The sequence below is a fragment of the Manacus candei genome, unplaced genomic scaffold (genome assembly GCF_025592945.1).
Source record: "Manacus candei isolate 608988 ecotype Guabito, Panama unplaced genomic scaffold, ASM2559294v1 h1tg000095l, whole genome shotgun sequence".
Lineage (NCBI taxonomy): Eukaryota > Metazoa > Chordata > Aves > Passeriformes > Pipridae > Manacus > Manacus candei.
The window spans coordinates 1,762,665-1,782,785 of NW_026138143.1; the positions used below are offsets into that span (position 1 = coordinate 1,762,665).

A 20,121-nucleotide genomic window follows, 5' to 3' on the forward strand; every position below is an offset into this window, starting at 1 on the left:
TATTTTTCTCCTCCCAATCGAGAAGCTAACTAGGAAGAGCATCTGTCTGAAATTTGGCACAATCAGTGCTTCATCTTTAAAGGGCTTAATTATGGTGCTTGAATTACTGTAAATCTCTCTATTGATTTGGAATAAAAATGCCTCCCTCAGTCTCTTCTAGCTCGTCACACAATTATGCATCGCTTTCGCTTATCTTTAAGACTATATAATTTCAGTGTGAAATTTCTGACACTCTGTCTAGTGTATCAGACAGTTGACAGACTGCCAAGCTTGTGAATTCTTCTGGCATTCATTGAGAGACCAGTACTGTAGCTATGTCATAAGCAGTGATTTGAATGCTAATGCTGCTACCTAATGTCAAGACAAGGTGCTAATATTAAAAAGAGAGCCTTTTCCATCCTTTGCAAAGACTATATTTTTTTACACTACTAGTCTTAACTAGGAACATAGGGATGACATAAATTAGGGGAAAAATGGACTAGAGTAGGAAGCATTTAGGTGCCTGAGCACTTCATGTGACTGCTTTCTTTTTCCTTTCCTTAGGCAGAAAAGCACTTCATGCTGGTTTTTTTTAAATTTAAACTCTCTGATCTAACCCATTTCCCATCCTCAATCCAAGCCTTTCTCCTTTTTTGTAGCTCTTGTAAGTTACCAGGCTTTTTTGGTATTCTTGATTACTGGGATGGAATTTTTTTTTTTTGGGGGGGGGTTGGTTTGTTTCTTTCACATATTCCCTCTGGGTCCATTATCAGTGATTAGTCAGACTTTGACCAGCACTTAACTCTACTGTTCCTTTGAGAGCACCAAAGCGTTTCATATTCTACATTAATTATAAAAGGAAGTATTTGTGTATCTTCCTTAACAGGCGAAATATAAGCGCTGCTCATAAAATTTTCATGAAAGTGATAGCTTAGGCCAGCATGACTAATACACTAGCAGTTCTTGTCTGGAGTCATAGTGAGACTCAGTGTCAGACAGATGTTACTACCAGGAATTAAAGTACAGATGAGTTTAGGTCTTTGATGGATGAGGGTGCTCTAATCTGCTGCAAATCATTTGGAAATCTGCAGAGCAAATCTTCAAAATACTACTTTTGAGATGCCAGTTGCTGAAGTTCAACTGCAGGTAAACAAAATCCAAAAGTGACTCTAAATGTCTGCTCTCCTTTTAAAATAAGGAGTAAAGTTCTGCAGTATACAAATACCAAATACTAATATTATAAAGTACCTTGCCTTCCCACTGCTTTTTAGAATTACTTGCTTGTGTACAAAAGAAAATGTGAAATGGCCATACAAAGGGAGAAGCAGGGGAGAATCACCTGACCCATCCCAAAAGACAGTGCAGGAATGTTTTCCCTGTTTTGTGTTTCATCCAGGACTGACTGGAGGAGTTCAAGCTGCAAAGATGGGTTTCTTAATAAGGCACAAGTTTTTCTGTCCCTTTGCTAGGAAGGTTACTTTTCAAGACTGAAAGAAAAGAGTATTGTACTACTCATTTCATAAAACTACATTTCCTTCTCTCCTTAAGAGTATGGACAGCAAATTTCACCTACAGAAGGAAAATAAAGGGCAAATAACACAGTGATTCAGAAACAGCTATCTTGACTGATTGGGTTGTCAACTCTGGTGTCTAGTGTTGAGAATTTGTATTGTCCCAGTTCATTGGCCACTGAGCATTCACTTAATTTTCTCCCAGCACAGCTATTGTTCATTGTTGGCGTTTCCATTGTTCACTCTAAAATTCATCCTTTTTTCACAGAAACATCCAACAACATTTTTTTCTATAATCTCCACTTACTTTCCCACACTGTCCCAGGCTTTTCCATACAGAAGGGCTATTCAGAGGACAATGTGTCTATTAAGCCATCATTTCAGAGGATTTTTTACTTTATACTCATTTTGCATTGGAATAAAAAGACAGGAATGGAGAGCCTCCACATCAAAAATGTAAAAACACAGGTTTTGTGTTTTCCATCACCTTTGTGCATGTCTCTCTCTCTCTCAGCAGAACTTGCCAGTAGCTGCCATAAAAACCACTTGAGATTCAGCGAAAAATTCTTACAGAAAAAAAATGTAACCTTTCAAAATATTTTTGATCTAACAGAACATAACTGACAAAACTTAGTTTAAGTAATTGGTCCAAATATCACTCATGCATTGGAGGATTTTTTGTCAGTAATGTTGGGTTTGCTCCCTATCCCCCCCAGTCAAGAAGGTTGTGAAGGATTAAAGAAGTTAGTGAATTTTGATCCAACATTGAAATTTTCATGTTCCAAATAATTTGCATTATTGGCAACAGGGAGAAGAAGAAGACATTTTTAAAGTGAAAAACCCTAATTTTTCCTCTAAGCTGCACGTCTGTTCTGGTAGTTACAAAATTGCTATGTGGGTGCACTTTTTCCAATATCCTGTAACTCATACTAAAAAAATTATTAAGTCTGGGCCTGTGAAGACTTCTATTTCTGCAAAGACAGAGAAATGGTTCATAGTAGGGATAAACTTGTAACCCTCCAACACTATGATTGAAACATCACTAAAAATTCAAGGAGTGATGATTGACCCTGTATAGTATGCTAGAATAAAAATTGCCTTTTACAAACAATATGGTTAATAATTTCTTTTAAATAGTTTGTGTTGGGGTAAGTGTGAGGGTTTTTTTTTAAACTTGGACATGTTTAATATTAAAAATAACTTCAGCTGAATTCTTGTTCTCTACTTAACCTGATGTCGGTAGGACTTTAAGTCTGTTAACAGAGTATAATCAGAATCTGCTCTCAAATCCCTGGAAAAGCAGAAGTAGGGATATTTTTCATCCTTACTAAGTTTTCAGCTTGGAGAAGTAGGAAAAAAATAGATGTAGGAAGAAGGAGTTATAGTTCACATCTTGGCTTTTATTTTGTTCTCTTACTGTTCTAATCAAAGTCTTGATTGCTGGGGGTTTTATATACCTTGTGATCACCAGATCCAATGGTTCTGGTTGCTTCTCTAGTTCATGTTTGTGTGAAAATCTAATTTGTCTTAATAATCAGAGAATACCTCTTAAAATTGTGGACATCTGTAAAGCTGAAAGGTAAAAGGAGTCTAGCAGCATATTAGTCCTAGGCCGAACAAACTCAATTTTCCAGCATTTCACATGTTTTACCCATTGTTTTTTTGTAGACCTGTGATCACTCTCACCCTTCCTTTTTGGAGAAAATCTAAACTGTATCTTCCTTTGCAGCATGGTATATTTTAACTAAGACTTGCCCACTCAGTAAAAAAGTTCAGTAAAATGTCAGAGTGAAATTTGCTGTGTACTTCTCACTACTGCTCTCTATCTGAAAAGTCTCCCTGTTTGGTTTTGGGTTTCCCCTTGCCTTTACTGAGTAGCCTGCTTCTCATTTCTCTGTCCACACCCACCTTCTGGACTACTTTTCTACTTCCAGGTCAATTTGTATGTTAATTTTGTAAATTTGCAAAGGCTTTTATGTGGGATCCATTGTAAAAAAATTTCCCTCTGAAAATGGCAGATGCAAAATCACGCCTACTATAATGAAGCAAAATTATAATTCACCCAGCTAAATCAAGCACATCTGTCATCTTTAACATCTAATACTAACTGTGGTCTGTTTATCCAGTCCCATTTCCCCTCCTCATTCATTGAGGGTTGCTGTATTACAGCTGGCTGTGGCAATGACCATGCTGAATGATGGAAGGTCTCCTACTGCATTTTTGTGGTCATCTGAAACTTCAAATGTCATTAATGTGATGACCAAATATGGATTTTGCCTGCAGTCAGTCTTTAATCACCCTTTTACGTGCTGCAAAGTTTATTTAACCCCATTTACCCTGAGACTAATAACAGAAACTTGAAAAGTGAAAATATAAGTTCAGACTCTGTAGATTTACTCTGTGCTTACTGAAACTATGGCCTTCTAAACAGCAGCCCATGAAAGAAGGAGAAAGCAAAGTGTGCTGTGTCCTTTTACGTAAGTTAGCTTCAGGATGGTGGTGTTTGAAGCAAACCTGATGACCTGTTGTGGGAAGACAGAGTGTGAAAAACAGCATCACCAGCTTGGATTCTGGAAAGGAACCAGATGAAGTGTTGTTCATAAGCCACAGATGAGCTTAGCATTTCCTAGTATGGTGCAATCCATCCCTACGCCAGCTGTAGGTTTTAGGAAAAGGTCTTTGGTGTGCCCTGACAGCATACTGATGGCTCTGTGCCACAGCTGTCTGAGCAGAGGATTTCAAGGACCTGGTAGAACACTTCTTGGATCAAAGTGTAGCTGTTTTCCAGGCTAGATTAAAAAGCTCTTTGCTCTATTCTTCATCTTTTCATTCACACAAGTGAGACACTGGCTACTCAGAGCAACCTAGGGAAGATTCAGAAAAAAGCTCCTCAGGTAAAGAAACCTTTCCAGTACAGTCCCCAAACCAGATGGGAATCAGCTGTTCGAGGGCAACCTTTCTAGACCAGGTAATAAAGGAAAATTGAGTCCTATTCATGGCCTCAGCTAACAAATAGGTAACATGGTGTGTAGCAAAACTCCTGCAGTAACCTCCCCACGCCCACCTTACATTGCATTCACAGCCCACTTGCTGTCCAGAGGAGCTTTGCAGGGTGACTACAGAGAGTAACTGCAGCTCTGTGGCACTCTTTTGTTGTGGGCAGGTCATGATTTGAAGCTGTCAAGGTACAAATATCAGGCAGTGCAAAAGGGCTTGCAGAGATGTGTAGTTAGAGTTAGTGTCACAGTGATAATGGAAGAATCTGAACAGGAAAGAGAAGTTCCCAGCTGCAACAGAGAAATGAAGGCATGCACTTGTCCATTAGCAACTCACCCTGTACTTCATCTGCATATTATAGCCATGTGAGCTATTAATTCCACTGTGATTTAGATTCCCATGAAACTTGGGAGTCACAATATTAATTTTATCTGACCAGTCATTTTAAAACATTTTAGGAGTTACTCTTTACAACCTGTATATAGCATTCTGTAGTCTCCTGTGCAGAGCATCAGTATTACTCTGCCCCTTTCACAGCTTCTTCTAACATATTCTTTCCTGGTTTAGTTCCTGACTTTCAGCAGTGATGGAAGAAAGATTCTGATTAGATGTCTTCTTGACAAAGTTGCTTTATATTGCCAAACAATGTGACTTAGTAAGGTCAGAGAGGAACCACCATGTGTTTGAATGATGTAACTGCTGTCTGAAATACCCACACTTGGTGTCTATTGGAACAGTACTCTGTTAAGCTCACCTTGGAGGATCGAGGAATGTGCCCATGTTATGTTTTCTTCTGCCTAATTGCTGTGGCAGTAATTACCCTTTTTTGATTCTTAGACCTCTGGTCTGTAGCTATTTCTGATCATTTGAGAAGTGAGTGGTGCCCAGAAGAATTTCAAGGCAACTTCCTCTTAAAAAAAAAATTAATTGTTTTCTTTCTCCTCTTTCCATCTGTAGTAATACATTAAGTAAAAAAAAAATGTTATAGATACTTTTGTAGCAAAATATATTCTGTAACCCCACATTTGGTTGGGACAGTTTTTCAGTCAAAAAAAACCCAGTCATAATACACAAGAAAGTCTCTTGCGGACACAAAAATAATCGAACAGGAAGCCATGAATTATGGTGAAAATATCTGCCAACTTGACCACAGGTGCTTTAAAAAAAAAGATTCATGAAAATCTAAGATCCTATTTTCGTGACATCCTATTTTCAGAACCAGAACTCCTAGTTCTTCAGCAGTTGCAGCAGGGCACTTAGCCAATATGATGATGAACTCTTGCTCAAATACACTGTCCCCTGCCCCCAGACACACATTCCAGTTTCCTCTTTTGTCCGCAATGGGAGTCACAAAGTGAATCTCATCTGCTTGTTGATCCAATGGACACCTCCTCCTGAGGGTGTAAGATGACCAGGTGCAATGGAAAGCAGCTTTAGATGGAGGCACTGGATCCAGTCCTCCTAGCAGCTCTCACACAAGATCAAGGATGTATCTTCACATCCTGCTTCATGTTCTTCATTAAGCTGCAGTGTACTTCAGTGGCTATTGAACATCATAAGCTGTGGTCTTCCATCTGTCAGGAATCCCTTGTAGCGTAGCTGTTGTGATGTGGCAGCTCAGGAGGGATCATGCTGCCATGAACAGCAGCTTTCCTCTTTCTTCATAACCTTTTAGAAGAAGATAAAATACAATATTCAGTTGTAAGGGAAGAAGGAACTGTGACCATTGCCAACTATCAGATTTCTTGTGAGGACACGAGACCAACTCTCAAACAAGTGGCAGGTGGTAGGACTTAACTGCCTGTGGTGCTGCTCCTGCAGAAAGGGGCCTCCTTTTAGTTTAGAATGGCAGAGAGCAATTAGGGCAGGTTTAAAACTGGAATTCATTTTCCCAGTGCCAGCCCTTCACTTCTAGCACTGGAAGGGTATGATTATGGTCTCTGTGCCAAAATGTCTTCATTAGTGGTCCTGCGCAGTTCTTTGGAGCAAACTCCACTGATACAGAACCAGGTATTTACTTATCTTTTGCAGTTTATATCCTGATTTGTTTCTGAGAGGTGCAGAAGAAGGCAGAGCACCAACAAATGTCAAAGGCACAAGTGCTGCTGGTAAAAACTGCTGGACAAGCCCCCTCCACTTTGCTCTGAGAAATGCTGTCCTGTTTGCCCCACAGGCAACCAGCCAAAAACTAGCTGCTGAACACACAGATGGTTCGGCTCTCTCCCAGAGTAGGCACACAGAAGGCTACTCTAGCCCCAAACTTCTTTTCAGGCCATGTGGCAAGCTGAAGCCATTCATTCTTTTGTGCAGCTGCTTTACAATACAAAAGGAGCTTTATTATGGATTTTACTCCATACTAACAGAAAGAGAGTTGAATTCCCTTAGCTAGTTTTTGGGTATACTGAATGCATCACTGGTTTGTAAAGAAAACTGATTATTTTGATATAATATCACCTAATCCATCAAGCAACAAAAATACACTGGGGTTTTACATGATGCCTAAGAAACAATTAATATCCTTGATTATTTTAACTTTCTCCAGTTAAGCACTTTTAACAACATTTTCTCTGTTTCAAGATCAGTGCCATAGTCCAGTGGCAAAGAAGGAAATTATTGCAGTGGCTTACCTAGTTCCCTGGGCTTGCTTAGTCATTACAGTGTCTAGGTGCTGTGTCTGACTGTAAAGAAAATGCTTATGATAGGTTTAATTTATGAGATTGCCTTTGAAAAGCCTCTGTGATGTTTTCTGGAGGTCAAAACCAAGGCCACCATCCAAATTCTACTTTAAACTTGTACTGATTCCTTCATCAAGTTCTGCTGCAAGGAGAACTTTTTAGGCCACTGGCAGATGAGCACTGGTATATCTGACTGCATTTCCTCTCCTCATCTGTCTGCTGGAGGCTCTCCTGCCTGCCATGCCTGAGCTCCTCCAGCTCACAGTCTTGCTTCTCAGCTCCAAAGCACCTCCAGCAGGGGCTAAGCTGACACGCTGGGCTTTCTCCTAGAGTAGCAAAAGTGCTGGCACGTGGTCCTTTGGGTAACTGCTCTGTGGCTCTGACCAGCAGAAGATGCAGCCCCTCTCTTACCTGCTGTGCAGCAGCAAAAGAGATTCCAGTTTTTCTTTCAAAGAGCTTGCAGTTTTACACAACAGTGGTCACAAAATTCTGGAGACTTCTGAAGTCTTTAATGTATAGCACCAACAAAGGCAAAAATCTCTCTAATAATATGTATGATCACACACTTTTAAAAGAAAGGGTTTTGTTTTGCTTTGTGCTAACTTACCACTTAAAACTTACTGAATTTATGTTGGTAAAGTGGCAAATTGACGTCCTGTATTAACAGCAATGCTTACCAAGAGTACCTCCTTTAGTTTATTTTTGTTAAGAGGAGGAAGCAAGTCGTTCTGAGGGATTAGTTAATAGTGAAAGATTTTTTTTTTTACTCTTCTTTAGATAAATATCTAGGGATCACAATTTTTTTTTAATTGTATCTGAGGATGTTGGATGTATTTCTGAACTTCATACAGAGGTTTCACTGCTATTTCAACATCAATCTTTAATTCCCTATTTACAGCGAGTGCTGATTTCCCATACAACGGTCAAGCTATAGGAGATGGAGTTAACAGAAACTCTGCTATTATTGGAGGTAAGAAAATCATCTACTTTTCTAATATACTTTGCAGTATGGCTCTGGTGGCTGAATTGCTGTTGGTAACATATGCGAGCTATTTGCTAAGAGGTGACTATGTGGGAAAACGACACCTGAACAAAGATAAACAATTTTTGTGTAACTCTGTTCAAACACATTGTCCTAGTGAATAGTTTTTTCTTACTTAGGTTGTCCCCTCAGATTCAGTTTTAAACAAATTCAAATACTGATATTCATAATCCACATATTAAGCATCCATGTGGGGATCTACTTTGTAGTAGTTACTCACGTTAACAGAGTAATTGATTTGTATGAAATAGCAAGGATGCTTTTCCAGATACAGCAGAATCAACACGAATCTATGTCAAACACTGCTTGCTCTGCCCTTGACAAAAATCCCTTGTGATCCTGTATTCTTTTTTACAGCCCAAGTTCTGCCAAAACTTATGTACCAGAGATTCCCGTTCACTGTTATAGGTGATATTAAGCAATACCAGAATTGGAACTTTGAATAAGCATTCCATTGAAAATATTCTGGCCAGCTGCTGCCTGAAATAAGAGTCTTGTTTAATTTTATGCACACGTGCAATTTGCTCTGTCCTGTCCCATAGTGTGGAAGTGCTGCACTGTAACTATCCTGGGAAAACTTTGCCACTTCATCCAATTCTGAAGGCATATATAAAAAAAGAATAAATTAAAGATCAGTCTACTAGCTTTCAGTCAGTTCTAAATACATATAAAATTATGTACTGATAGTGGGTTTTGCTACGTAAGGAAACACTGAGTATAGTACTACAAACAGTCTAATAGAATTTCTTGATTCTTTTCCATGGCCCCCTCAAGGGTCTATGTTTCCATATCCAGGTTTAGATTAGTTGCTTTAGTTTTGATTTGCTATGTTATTTTTCCTTAATACTTTGAGACTTCACAATACCATAAGGATATCATTGCACTCCTCAGAAAAATTCAGACCACACCTGAACAGCCTGTTTGTCCAATGCATCAGTTAACATAAAGTGGCATAACATAATTCTGGATGATTACAATATTTCTTTTAACCTGTCAGTTTTATAATATCTTCATCCTTGAAGTTTTTCATGCCTGTAGAGAAGGGCCAAAAAAGAAACGGTGTAGTTTTATCACATAGATACCTAACAGCATAACATTCATGAGATTTCTCCATAACAGGGTTGAACCCCAAATTGACCATTGCAGGGACAGCAATTAAGGGTAGAGCAGATGATAAAGCAGTTACATCTGCAATTATGTGGAGCCAGTGCCTAGAGTGAGACAACAGTGAGCCAAGCCAATTTCCAGACATCTTGAGGAACTCTAATAGGTCTTTACAGCCATTAACTAGAAAGTGTACATCAGTGACTCATCTTCAAAGAGTTGCCCTGGCTGTGACACACCACCATTTCACCCCACTGATTTGGGAGCACTCAGCGCCCTCTGTCTCATGGTCAGCACAGCTCAGATCTGTAAGTGGGTATTAATGTTGAAGTTTACTTACAGGATGAAAGTCACTAGCAGACTTCATTGAGTAACATTTTGCATACAGCGAAAACTACGTATAAATATTAGAGCAGTGGAAACCAAGCAACTGTGGTGATGCCTTACTGCCCAAGTTTTGGGATCATTTCTTTGTGTCAAAATCTGTAGCTGGTCTCACCAGCATCATCATCTTTTCTTTCCTGCTGTGTGTAGGCGTCATCGCAGTGGTGATCTTCACCATCCTCTGCACCTTGGTGTTCCTGATCCGCTACATGTTTCGCCACAAGGGAACCTATCACACCAACGAAGCCAAAGGGGCAGAGTCAGCCGAGAGCGCCGATGCTGCCATCATGAACAATGACCCCAACTTCACGGAGACCATAGACGAGAGCAAGAAGGAATGGCTTATCTAAGCCTACGGGGATGGGGCCTGGGGTGGGATATGAGCTGGGCCAGGGTGGGACTGGGATGACTCTTGCAGTGGAGAGAGAACACTCTGTGTTGGACGCTTGAGCACACATAGGGTAAAAAGATCAGCACAACTGGTGGAGCAAGTGACAGGAAAATACCACTGAGACTGGAGAAAAAAAAATATCTCAAGCATTTAAGAAAAAATATTTTTTAATATTTATTTACAGCAACTTGCCCCTTCTGTATCCAAACGACTACAACAAAGAGCAGTTTTGCAGCTTCAGCACTGGTTAAAATTTTCAGTAATACCTGTCTATTTCTGTATGTGTTTAGAGATGTTCTGGGTACTTGTGACAAGAAACGGGACTGGTTTTTTATATTTTTTAAAAGCTGTTTAAAATGTGGGTAGTTCTATCCTGAGAGCAAGTGGCAGCTCTTTTTTCCCAGCATTGTATTCCTTCATGGCTGACCACTTTCCCACACGCTGCCCTCAGCCCCACACCTTGACCATAACACCATTCATTTTAGTGGTATTGATCTGGGGGTTCAGGGCTGGGGGTGGAACTGGGGAATGAGGACTAATGCAAATCTTACTCCCCGGTTTCTCAACACGTCATCAGCCCATGTCAGCCCTGGTAGGATCCACCTTCTTGATCCAGGCACTTTGTGGATTGTGTGCAATTCTCATCAACAGTGTAAAAATACTGTTATTACAACTACTGTTACTACTAGAGAGGACGACCATAAAGCACAGGAAGTTTTAGGGGGGGGTTTTATTATTGTTATTTTGGTCTCTGAGGGAGGATGATGCTGTGTGACTCTGTAGACCTAAGCTGTTCCGGTATCTTTGGCTGTGGCACTGGTGACCTGAGGCATGTACCAGTTAAACTCACATCTGCCCGTGACATTTTGGCATATGCTGTACATTGTAGTAGGGAATTAGAACCAGACTTCACTTCTGTTTCTTCTTAATAGACTGTCATAGAATTATTAGTATAGGTCTAGTCAATGCATTTGAACACACAGGCTTCACATCATACTTTTTTCCCAACTCAAGAGTAGCAATTTATTCCTTAAAAACTTTGCAAGGAAAGCCTCTGCTGGCAGTGTTTGCACAGTCAGAAAGGTGAGGCAAAGGAGGCTTGGAAACTCTGCCCCCGGGGCACATGAGAAACACTCAGCACACAGAGGAGAGTTATTTTTCAACACAGAGATTTACCTGAACTGTTTTACTGTCTTTGTAAGGCATTTTTAAGACTAGCAAGGCCAAGTGCAGCATTGCATCCCATTTTCCCTCTCAGACCACAGAAGTTGCAGGTGTTGCCTGAGCAGCAGGCAGGCAGCTAGTAGGAAAGGCAAAGGGGCAGCCTGAAGACCTAATATCCTTTGGTGGCAATAACAAAGCTTTAGCTTGCCCTCTGTAGAGGAGAGTGGTTCTCCTGTAGTCTGAAGGAATGTAAGGCCTTAATGGACAGGTTTTGCAGTGAACAGAATGAAGGAATGAATACACTGCAGGACAATTGCCACGTGTTAAAGGAACAGAAATAATACCAAGAATTTCCCCTTAAAAGTTTTTATGCTTGTTACAGTCCTAGATTTGCTTTACCTTTAATTTGGCTGGGTTTAGTAGGCACAGATTTAACCCATTTTTCTGTACAAGAAAGATTTATTTTTCACCTAAATGTGCAATCTACTACACTTTCATTATTCTAGTTGATTCTTCAAAATGAAAAAAAAAAAAAAAAAAAAAAAAAGAAGAGAAAAATCAAGTAGGGGGAAGAAAATATTGGAGTTTTACCAGACAAGGAATTGACAAGCTCAGTTTGGTAGACAGACAAGGCCAAATAGTTTGGGTTTTAAGGATGGTAGACTAAAGTCCTCTTCTGGATTCATTGAACATAGATATGAGCAAATCAAACCCATTAATTTCTTCCATTTATGAATTTGGAATTAGCATACAAAGAAGTTGCCAGTTTCAGAAGAAATTACTGTTTCTCAGGTAACATGTGGCAGAGAGGTTCAGGTAGGCATAAAAATTACCTCTGTCACTCTTGTGCTCTGCAGTGTTTTGCCTTGCCTCCAGTATTAACCTCTCCCTCTTTTGTCTGTAATCAAGCAGGTGAGTCCTTATTCTTGTTTAATCATGGGTGTAAGATAAGTCTTCACTCCTTGGAGAATATCAGCAGGGCATGAATCTACCTTGCACCACTATTCAGCAAACTACGTAGCAATCACATGTGTCTTTGTAGAATTGAAAAGGCATTATCTTTTCTATATTACTTTATATTTAATTTGATTTTAGTGGTATTTTAGTCCACTCTGAAAAACATTCTTGCCTGCAACTTCAAGTTACCAAGAGAAGATAATAGAGTTTGCATAGATTGGGATTTGGTTGAAGTTTCCTTTTTTGACGTGTGAAATTCATTAGTGCTGTGTTAAAATGTTGATAATCTTCACTCTTGTCTTATGCAGTCACTTTCATGACTCTAGAAGATTTTAATTATTAGAATTCTTGTTTCTTCTTAAACTGGACCTTAGACATGATATTATCCATTAGCAGCTGGTCTCTGTATAGGCATTTGGTGACTTTAGGTGAATTCCTGCCTGTCTGCTTTGTATTTTGTTTCTGAGAATGGTATATGTTTAATTATAGGCAGTGGACATTCTGCAGCCTGGCAGTGAAGCAGGAGCAGGCTCAGAGAAGTAGCCTGTGTATTTTGCTAGCACTATATCTATTCTGAGGATTTCTTCCTCTGCAAGCCTATCATTGAAGGCTGAAAAAACATCCACAGTTTATTTCACCCACTCTTACTTGTGCCAAAAATCCATGTTGTTTAACAGGTGCTATCCTTACACCTGTAGTGGGAAAATCTGTTGGAGGGGAGAGTGGGTCCTGCTTTTATAAAACTCTGTATTTTCCCCAAAGAATATTAAAATAATCGATCTTTTATTACCAATTTTTTAGCTGTTTCACCTATTTGAACTGTGCAGAAAAATGTAGCTTCTTGTACTTGTTTGGGAACCAAAGTGTCCCAGTTGTGTTTCTAAAATGTTCACTCCTGATTCCACAGGAAATGATGACAAAACTGCTGCCAGCAGTGGAGAGAGCAAGACTGGGCTGGAGATTAGGGCTCTCAGTGTTAGTGAAATAATGTAAGCAATATTTTGGATTCTCATTCACAACACATGCAGACCACCAGGTAATGAGACATGGAGCTGAAACAGTGGAGAACTTATTTTCATGTCAACAGAACCTCGAGGGAAATCTGCAATCCAGTCTGGCGGTTTCGAATCCAGCCTTTCACACACTACTTATTCCATATTTACTGATAGAAAATTCAGATGTATTAAATAGGCATATGTATCTTTAATTGGTACTGTAGCATTTCTGCTTTGTATTTTTTGTGTCTTAAACGATACTTGTTCCTTTTATATCTCTTCTAGCAGTTACCACTTCAAAGGTATGGCAGCATTTTAATATCATGCTTTAGGTAGCATGATATATGTGAAAGGATAGTCATAATAAATAATTTAGTAAGACTGCTGAAGCAGTGGTGTATACATATAAGTTTATTGTACCGATAAAAATTCAGTATAATTAAAACAGTGTCCTTTAATGACAGGTGCATGTAATTTCCAGGGTATCTGTTGAAATGTGAAACTATCCCAGTTTGACAAGCAATAGCTTTTAATATGATTTCTCTCATGAATGATTTTACATTCTATCAAGCATGGTCATCCTGAAAGGGTGTCATTTTTTAAAAGCGGAATCTAAATTACATTAATCAGATGTCATTGTCCGTCCTAGAGAAATTAAAGAAACCTTGCCTTCTAAAAGCAAGAGCATGTAAATTAGAATGAAAGAAGGGCAACGTATTTGTATGCATTATATCTTCTGTGAATGTCTTTCCTTTTAACTAAAGTTCTGTTAGAAACCAGATTAGTAAATAACAAAAGGCGGGGGGGAAATAACATTTTAAATTTTTTTAATCACCTAACAGCTGTTTCCTCATGCTTTGTATATTTTGGTCATTGTCTGAACTTTTTCCTTCTCTAGTACCAGGAAAGCAATTTGGAAAGGACAGAAGTTGGAAAGGCTCTTGAAAAAAGACCCACAGTACATGAAAAAAAAACTACAGAATGCAATTATACATAAGAAGAGAGGGTGCTAAAACTAGGGAAGATTTGTTGAAGTAATATGTTCCTCTTGCATCAGGGTTACGTGTTATGGAGTGTACATCTGTACTTGTTGAGATGGGCTGAGGGTCTGAGAGCAGGGTTTGGATGGAAATTAAATGACTGCTTTTCTGCATTTATCCATTTCTGATCACTTTGCAGATAGCAGCAAGCAGTCTGCTATCCGTTCTGCTCACGTTTGTTATTGCAGATTCTGTGGCATTGCCAGCTTCAGAAGGGTTACATACCGCAAGTGACTGAGTGTGGGTTGTTTGCCTTCCTTTCCTACCTTAACTCTGTCCTTTCCTTTATGAATGAGAGCCTTTTATTGAAATCAACAAGAAAAATGTATGCCCAGCTCAACAGACTTGTGTCTGTTCCTTTTAATAAACTACCTTATATCAGGCTTTCAAACATTTTTATGACATGAAGCATTTTATAAAAGAACTGTGTTAAATGCACTTGAATGGGAGAGTGTGAAATCTAGGCAAAGAAGCATCAGTGCAACAACCACCTGAGTCACAGAGTGCTTGACCCACGCTGTTTCTCTGTCTACAGTGTGAATTGCCTTAACTACCCACCAAATCTCTGGATCCATCCAAGACCTTAACTTACTTTGTGGAATATAATAGTGGCAAAGTCCTGATGTGATACCATGTTTTGACTGTTCATTTGTACTGACTGCTGTAACCCCTAGAAGGAGGGACACACTTTATACATGAATATTTTTCAGTTATAGAGAAAAGCTCTAGAACAAAGAGATGGGGGTGAAGGTTCAAGTGTAAAGTGATACTTGAACACTGTGACAAGAAGTCTTTGCTTCTTGCTGTCACCACATGTCTCACTGCAGCCAGAAGCATGTGGGTGTGCACATGCACCTCTAAAATCTAAGACTATTCAGGATGTGATGTCTGCACCACTCAGATAATTACTGCCATAATGTGGGTGGATGAGATACCAAACTTGCTTCAAATCCATGAGTCTGCAGTGCTAGCAAAATCACTCAATCTTGAAATTAAGTGCAATTTTAAAGATAAACTCAGACTGTGCCCTACAGTAGCAGGCACATATGGTGCCTCAAATGAGACAAGACTTGGACCTGGTTATGGAAAAGCATTTATTTAGCAATCTGTAACACAGTTCTTTTGACTCTGACTTTCACATATTAACAGACATCTTCTTGATACACTGTGCTCAAAACCCTGCTTATGCCAACAGCTTTAGAACCAGGAAGAAAAGTTACCAATCTGTAGCTTCTTTACACAAGAAGTCTTTTTAAAAAGTCATTAATGTAAAAAAAAAAAAGTTTGGTATCAGTGGGTTCTTTCACTGAGAATTATTTCTTCTCACTGATTTTCTATTTTTAAAATATCATATGAGAAATGTTAAGCAATTTTTAAGCACAACCTGAACTGCTTCTGTGAAAAAGGAGTAAGATATGCTCTGCAAATACACATATAAGCAAGTAACTAATTTAGTGCATTCCATTTCTTCTGTGATGCAGCAACTTCCAATAATGTTTACATGTGCTCCCTCTGCTATTTTTTCCTTAATGAAAAAGCATCTGAATTAAACAACAAACATAAAAGTGTGTACCCTTTGCTTTGCCATAGATTAATGTTCTTGCTTAGTATGTAACAGAGCATTAAGGAAGAGCAAATGGTTTATTCCTCAGATTTAATAGCATTAATTCTGCTGTCTCCAAGGGTCAGAGATATACTATAACCACATAAGTTATCAGAATTTAGAGGTACTTATACTGATAATATTCAACAACTGGTATTCTGTATTGTAGCAAAGAGCTGCTATAAGAAATTCTAATTTATTGAAAAGGCAGATAGATGTAATTTTCTGACAGGTAAAAAAAAAGTAAATTACTGGAACAAGACTAGAGCAGAAGCCATTTGAGGGAAATATTTAGCATGCAGAACAATAAACTGTACCAGAAAGAGTTTCTTGTCTTCCAGTTAAGGATTTGGGATAGGTACAGGGCTGCAGTTCGTTATATATTATCATGTGTTCGTTGCCTTTTTGCCCAAAATATTTGAGCTTCTCCTATCTTTCACATGCTTTAAAACAGGCTGTTGCAAGAATACAGCTGAAGATGTGAAACTTAAGCAAGATGCTCTAGGCTGCTGGTGAAAGCACAGTTGCAAGTCCCAAGCTCTTCTACCTGCGGTCCTGTCTTTGCTTAGAAGAAAATTCTGATATGTTGCTGCCTGTCCCTGTCTGTTGTCATCTTTCCCCCATCTTAAGAATGTTACAGGTTGAAAGGGACCACAAAAGACCTTCTAGCCCAACTTTTTGTGGAAAAGGGAACCTAAATGAGATAACCTAGCACCCTGTCCAGTCATAATTTTTCCCCCGCTGACTCCATTTTCAGGGTGGTAGGTTATCAACAGGTTCTCATTTAAGACAGACTGAGAGTCACTTGAGCAAGTCAACAAACTCCTGAGTCATCCAGAAAACAAATCATTTAGATGACAAGGTAGCCATCCCCTGAATACTAATGTTTATTCTCTAAACTGCACATTCTCATGCTTGCGGTGCGTGTGTCACCGAAGGAGTCTAACCTTGGCACAGTCAATAAATCATTCACAAGCTGAACAAATAGCCCTGTAGTGCTTTGTCTTAAAAAAACTCCTTTGGGTAAATGTTTAAAAATACATGTATGGTTTGCCAACATAAAGCACTGGACACAGTATCAGCAACTAGTTGCAATTTATTTCTGTTATAAAATCAAGGTCTGTCTGCAGAGTTTTCTTGTGTGACTTGCACTAACAGGACCTTTATCCTTGAAACAGAAACTACTGCAACAGGGCAAGGTAACAAAGAGAAATTCCCTTTGCTGCCTACTTTGAAATAGAGCGTAAAGTCCCTTTTATTGCACAGTTCTGGTAGAGGTGTAAGATCTGTGTAGACATCTAATGTTTCCTTTTTTCCAAAGTCCACTACCCACTACTCCAAGGAAAGAAATTTGTTGACAGTCTTAGGGTTTTTTCCCATCTCTTTCTCTACTTTAGAAGTGTTTCCTCTAACTGATAAGTTTATCACCTTTCATCTTTAAACTCCTTCCAGCAGTGCTTGCTGCTTTGGCCATGGTGAAGCCTTCCACCTTCCCAAAATGTGACCATTGTAGTGGGAGGGTTATATACCACTACATTCCTGTCATCTGTTATATTTGCAGCTGGTTTTTATCTGTTCATAGTACTCAGTGACTTAAAGTACAAGGGTGGTACGAGCACTGATGGTTTCTGCCATCTGCAGCATTATTTTATAACTTGCTTGTATTTTTTCCAAAATCACAGCACCATCTGCCAAAGACAGTCTGAAAATGAGGCAGCTGCACCTCATTCCTTTAAGTATACTTACTTTCTATTTCTCAGTTCAAATTTTCCCAAGAGATAATAAAATATCCCAAGATAATAAAATTAATGTCAAGCGAAAGCCAGCATCTATTTTCCTTAGGGCCACAGGATGTCAGAATTAGCTCTCAACCATCCCCTTCCCTTGTGCTTTTGTAGCAGCTATACAACACCACTGGTAGTCTCCAAATTAGGACACAAAAAAATGACATTCTAAAAACCTCAATTGGTTTTAGTCTCTTGGAGTTTTAAAGGTCCAGTTTAACAGGGTCAACAGGTCAATACTCGTACAGGTTTCAGTTATGAGTACACCCAAGAAAATTCTCAACATTGGTTGTTAAATAATTTTATTTTCATTGGATCAGCATCTTGGAGAGGGGAAAAAAATTTCTGTGTTTGGACACCTGAGATATTACACTCACCCCATTGCAACTCCTGCATTGTGTCTGATCTTTTGAAGCTCCAACTGCTTTAGGGATCAGAGCCACTTGAACAAAGAAGGCTAAGGCGTCAATTGATTCCCACTAACTCTGAAACACTTTCCATAGATCTGCTTTACGTGTCAATCTCAGTCATACATGAGCAACGAGGATCTTTTCTTTTTCTCTGCTCTTCAGTGGATCAAGACCCATCAGTGGGCTGGCTGGGCAGGTGTCACATAAGTTATCTTCAGTCCTAGTGAACTGACTCACATGTTGAACAGCCTGAGTCCAGGGAGTTCCTCTGGCACAATGTTCCTGAAAGGCTTCAGCTCCCCAGAAACTCTGCTATGCTGTTTGACTAGTGTTAATTAACAGAAGCCTGATGGAAATTATCTGTATTGACTTAATCCTCCATGTGGATGCCAACCACTAAGACTGCGTAATTTCGTGGAAATTAAATAGATTACAAACCCTTCCCCCCATTACAAAGTGCTTGGGGTGTGCTCAGTCTGACACTTCTTACTGACATATATAAATAGAGATATAGAGATAAATAGATATTTTTATGGAGATGTTTTATAAGTGGCCTTTACTTTGTGCATGGTAATTATTGCCAAACTTGTTATTTAGGAGCTACAGAAATGGCTGGTTCTGCAGTTCAGAAAGCAATCAGCTGTCTCTATTGCTAGGGAGACTTGGGGTACGGCCTTGGATTTGGATTTTTATTATTCAATTATAATTTGCATGGTTTGGATTTGGGTTTTGTCTCAGTGTCTTTTTTTTTCTTTCCTCATTGGTTCTCTGGCAGGGACACATTGGGCTCAAGCAGGAACTTCTCAATCTTTGAGAGATTTTGAGAGATGGATTGAAGCCATCAGTGCCATATAACACTGTTATATAACCTGCATTGTACAGCCCATGATGTTGATCAGTGTGAGGTCCTCAAAACACATCTGTTGGGGTTTTCACAGCATAGTGAGATGTTCCTATTTCTCTATCTTTGCTTGACAAGATAGTAAGCTAGAAACAGTTGGTCCATGGGTATAGCCTTGTGAGTAGAAAAAAGGATCAGCAGAGAGCAGGACATGAATGAGGGCTCAGAATTAGATTGGTATACGTAGCAGCAACTGTGAAAATTGCTGCTGAGGCAGGTCATTTTACTTCCTCTCTTCTTTTACTCCCCCTTTATTTTTTTTTTAAGTACTGTTTGTATGCCACATCTGAGTAATACATCTCTACCAGCCAGATAGCTCTCATTAACCTGGGCTGTTGGTTAGAGATAGAAATGCAATTGTCCTTTCTTACTGATCTCATTCCAGCTACTGTGAAGTGGTCTGTACCCAGGAAAAGACCAGGGCCATTAGCTATTTGGAAAATGAAAGCAGCCTCTCACGCCTTCCGTCCAAACCAGGTTGAAAGCCAATCCCAGGGTTATGTGCCTACAAAGCTGGCCCAGTTTCCTGGCAGGTGAACCAAGACCTTGTCTGTTTGCAGTTACTCTAGTCCACAGGTTTCTTTCTTGAGCACAATTTTCCTATGGGACACATAACCAGGATATAACAGTTACCCTACTTAAACAAAAATGTGTATATTAAAAAACATCCTAATCTGAAAGTATAGTGTATCTGAGGTTCCTCTGTTATAGACACTTAGTCTACAAGATTTATGGCTACATTTGCTATGTTATGCTTGAATAAACATATAATTCATTGAAATACACAAGACTGATAAAAGTAATATGATCTCTTTAAGGAGAATAAACTGTTTGTAAATTTATAAAGAGTATAATCTGTTAGGCCTTATTTGAAGTATGTACTGTGGTTTGGTAAAAGTACAACATTAAAAGAGCCTTGCCAGATGAGGGCTGGTTTTGTGTGTGTGTGTATGTGTGGTTCCTTTTGATTATTTGACATCTTCATATAAAAAAAACCACCAAAACTCTACAGACTGTGTATAAGAGCCTGAAACGAAGTGCAGAGGGCTCTTCAGATTTCTTTGTACAGTGGTTCCATGGAGGGGACAGGTGAATCTGTTCTTCTGAATAATTCGGATCCAGTTTTGTTTGGAAACAAAAGTGGCTGGTAGCACTATTGACAGGCTGGAGATTTTTTAAAGAAT

The 20,121-nt window shown here is 39.2% G+C and overlaps 1 protein-coding gene across 4 annotated transcripts in view; it reads left to right on the top strand.

The window, feature by feature from the left end:
• The window catches only part of CNTNAP2 (contactin associated protein 2), a 1,217,517-nt gene extending 1,197,653 nt beyond the window's left edge, over positions 1-19,864 (top strand). For all 4 annotated transcript variants that reach the window (XM_051768491.1, XM_051768490.1, XM_051768493.1 and 1 more), the window contains 2 exons: positions 8,061-8,132; positions 9,843-19,864. In XM_051768491.1, coding sequence (XP_051624451.1) covers positions 8,061-8,132; positions 9,843-10,042 — 272 coding nt within the window. In that variant the 3' untranslated portion in view covers positions 10,043-19,864. The remainder of the gene's footprint in view (positions 1-8,060; positions 8,133-9,842) is intronic.
• Positions 19,865-20,121: the final 257 nt, after the last annotated feature.